This window comes from Emiliania huxleyi, assembly GCF_000372725.1.
Source record: "Emiliania huxleyi CCMP1516 unplaced genomic scaffold EMIHUscaffold_39, whole genome shotgun sequence".
Classification (NCBI taxonomy): Eukaryota; Haptophyta; order Isochrysidales; family Noelaerhabdaceae; genus Emiliania; species Emiliania huxleyi.
Window position 1 is genome coordinate 771,356 of NW_005199045.1, and position 3,293 is coordinate 774,648.

The 3,293-nt window shown below is 68.0% G+C and overlaps 2 protein-coding genes across 2 annotated transcripts in view; both read left to right on the forward strand.

The window, feature by feature from the left end:
* Window positions 1-587: 587 nt before the first annotated feature.
* Window positions 588-1,997, forward strand: EMIHUDRAFT_102397 (hypothetical protein; the record flags this gene model as incomplete). The annotated part of the gene is made up of 1 exon (XM_005771297.1): window positions 588-1,997. The coding sequence occupies one exon, from the start codon at window positions 588-590 to the stop codon at window positions 1,995-1,997; it is 1,410 nt and encodes a 469-aa protein (XP_005771354.1).
* A 356-nt stretch (window positions 1,998-2,353) lies between these two features.
* EMIHUDRAFT_65723 (alanyl-tRNA synthetase) overlaps window positions 2,354-3,293 on the forward strand; it is a gene marked incomplete at both ends in the record, with an annotated part of 4,033 nt that continues 3,093 nt past the window's right edge. The window contains 2 exons of the mRNA XM_005771298.1: window positions 2,354-2,982; window positions 3,104-3,257. Coding sequence (XP_005771355.1) covers window positions 2,354-2,982; window positions 3,104-3,257 — 783 coding nt within the window. The remainder of the gene's footprint in view (window positions 2,983-3,103; window positions 3,258-3,293) is intronic.

Consider the following 3,293-nt stretch of genomic DNA (forward strand, 5'->3'; position numbering starts at 1 on the left):
TCGGGCAACAGCAGGGCGGGGGATCCGCCTTAGGCGCGAGGGGCAAACGGATAAGCTACTATTCTTCGAAGGAGGCGGCGGTTTACCAGGGGGCCCTTTCGGTGAGCGACCCAACTCAAGGCGCACTTTAGCAACCTTACGTACCCCCCGATGCGAGGGGCACCTTTTCGCTGTGGCCCGGCTAGAGCGCCTATCGCCAAATCGCGACGTTTGAGCGCAGCGCACGCGTCCCACACGTCACGCGCGCGCAGGAGAGCGTGCGGCACAGCAGTAGCGTGTACTCGCCGAGGGCATCGCGCCGAAAACCCCGCGCATTCCGCCCCAGCAGAGGCTGCAGCCTCTGCACAAGCTACACCACTGTAAGAATGGTGAGTACTTGGGGTTGAGTGGGCTTGCTTGCTCCCTTAGCCGGGAGCAAAAATGCAAGAATTTTATTCGTTTGGAAAAAAAAGAACCCAGCGAATCTCGGCTAATCTACGAGATGTCGCGTCATCGGCGTTCCTATCTCCCCCTCCCCTCTCTCGCCGACGCTCTGCAGCCAGGCAAGCACGCCGCGGCGCTCCGCCAGACGGTGCAATTCCTGTGCCATGATCCCCGCGCCGGGCAGCCTCGTCGCGCTGCGGCAAGCCGCCGCTGCTCACCAGCGTGCCGAAGAGGAGAGGCTGGCCGCCGCCTTGGAGCGGGAGGCGGCGAAGGTCAGGGAGCTGGAGGAGCTGGTCGCGGCTGCCGAAGAGCTGACCGATGTGGAGCAAGGATTCGAGCAGCTCCGCAGCGAGAACGCCACGCGCCGCGAACTTCACAGCGCTGCGCTGCTCGCAGTATGCCGCAAAGCGATCACACGCGTGCCTCGGCTCGCCGCTGTGATGACAGCCGAGCAGGCGTTGGCAGATCCCGAGCGTGTGCTGGCATGGCTTCTCAGCGCGGCGGGCACGGCGCCTCCGACAGCGCCTGCTGCGGGCTTGATTCCCCCGACACCGCCCACCCTGCCGGCCACACCGGTCGCGACGGGAGGCGCCCTCGAGCTGGGCTCTGGCGCGTCCCTCTGGCAGCGAGGGCAGCGCTTCGTCTCGACCGAGGCAGCTGAGCAGGCGGAGGAGGGTTCGTGCTCTGGGGCGGCGGCGCCTTCGCGGTGGCCAGGGCTGATGGACGAGGCGAGGCCCCCGGCCCGCGAGGCCGCCAGCTCCGACGCTCCACCCCCGAAGCGCACGCGCTACACGGAGACGTGCTGGGGCGACGTCGTCTCGGGCGGCGCGCTGGGCTGCGAGGCGCTGCCTCCGCAGGCGTCGACCGCCGCCTTTCGCGAGAGGTTCTGCGGGGGCTGCCGGCAGCGGGGCGTGTTTGTGCCGGCGTCGAGGGTGCGCATGCCCATCGGCGCGGGCTCCGACGAGATCGCCAACCGCCACGGGCGCGGCTTCTGGAACGAGCCGTCCCGAACCTCGCGCTTGCCTGCGCACCGCGTCGTGAACCAGACGTCCGACTGCCCGGGCCCGACGCTCGTGATCCTCAAGGACGAGCTTCCGGTCCCGCTGCCCGGCCTGGCCGAGGCCGCCGCGCTGTCCACCTCCGGCGGCTGGGTCGCCTTCTCGGTCGGCCGCACGCTCAAGAGCAAGGTGGCTCTGCCGTGGGCCGCTGCGATTCCTCTCTTGCCGGCCCCGCCGCCCGAGCGCGACACTCCTGAGGCTCGCACCGCATCAGCCCAGGGGCGTGTCGAGGGGTTTGCGGCGGCGGCGCAGGCGGGCGAGGCGTCTGGGTCTGCGTTGGAGGCCGGCCTCGCGCCCTTCCTCGCGGAGATCTCGCTCGCTCTCGGCCCGCTCGCCGAGGCCGGCGCGCCGCCGCCGCCGGGGCCCGACGAGATGACGTGGCACTTCGGGGGCGGCAGCCCCATCGACGATCTGCTTCTCTCTGGCTCCGCGACACCGCCGCTGCTGCAGACGCGTCCGGCTCCGGGGGCAAGCGTGCCGCCGCCCTCCATGCCGCCCTCCATGCCAAGGAGGTGATGAAAAAAAGACCCTTCACGTTATTTTCAGTTCGATGCCCTCCTCTCTGTGGGTTAAAATCCCTGTGTGGTGGCGGCGTGCCGTCCTCCCATCAACGCGTGTTTTCTTTCTTTTTGCCCTCCTCTCTGACAATGGAGCGTAGCGGAGTGGAGGACCTCACGCTCCGCCTGACGGAAGCGCTCAACGACGCGATCGCGAAGCGTCCCGCAGAGCCGCTCGCGGCGATGGCCGCCTTTCTTCGGTCACACGCGGACGCGCCGCCCGGCGAGCCGATCGACTCGGTGGCCGGCGCAACCCTCCTTCCCGAGGTGACCTCCTACCTCGAGGAGCATCGCATCCGAGAGGAGCTCGAGGAGATGATCAACGGGCTGCGTTCGAACGGCTCCTCTGGCGCCGCCAGCCTCGTCGGTCCCGCGGCCGACGCGCTCGCCGCGCCGCGCCGCGCCTTCCGCACCACCGCCGAGGTGCGGTCCGCCTTCATCGACTTTTTCGCGGACAAGGCGGCGCACTCACGGTGGCCGTCGTCGCCGGTGGTGCCGCACGACGACCCGACGCTCCTCTTCATCAACGCGGGCATGAACCAGTTCAAGCCCCTCTTCCTCGGCCAGTGCAAGGAGGGGACGGCAATGTCCAAGCTCAAGCGCGCGGCCAACTCTCAAAAGTGCATCCGCCTCAGACGGACAATAGACGTAGCCTCTGGAATTCTCGATACCCCACTATCATACATGACAACTTTGACGACTCGCCAACTGGAGCTTCGGCGACTACTTCAGGAGGAGGCCATTGCGTGGGCGTGGCAGCTGCTCACCGAGGTGTACCGCATCCCTCCCGAGCGGCTGTACGTCACGTACTTCGAGGGCAACGAGGCGCTGGGCGTGCCGGCGGACACGGAGGCGCGCGACATCTGGGCAAAGTACGTCCCGCCCGAGCGCATCCTCGCGGGCAACATGAAGGACAACTTTTGGGAGATGGGCGACACGGGCCCGTGCGCGCCGTCTAGATGCGCCACGGCGTGTGTCACACTGACTGACGACTGTGCGCCTCCAGGTGCGGCCCCTGCTCCGAGATCCACGTCTCCCCACATCTCCCCACATCTCCCCCTCCAGGTGCGGCCCCTGCTCCGAGATCCACTACGACCGCATCGGAGGGCGCGACGCGTCGCACCTCGTCAACGACGGCTGCGTCGGCCGGAACGGGGAGCCGATCCCGGCCAAGGGGGCCGTCGTCAAGGGCCACACCGTGGGCGTCCCCGACCCTAACGTCCTCGGGGACAGGCATAGCTTAAAAGGTCTGTTC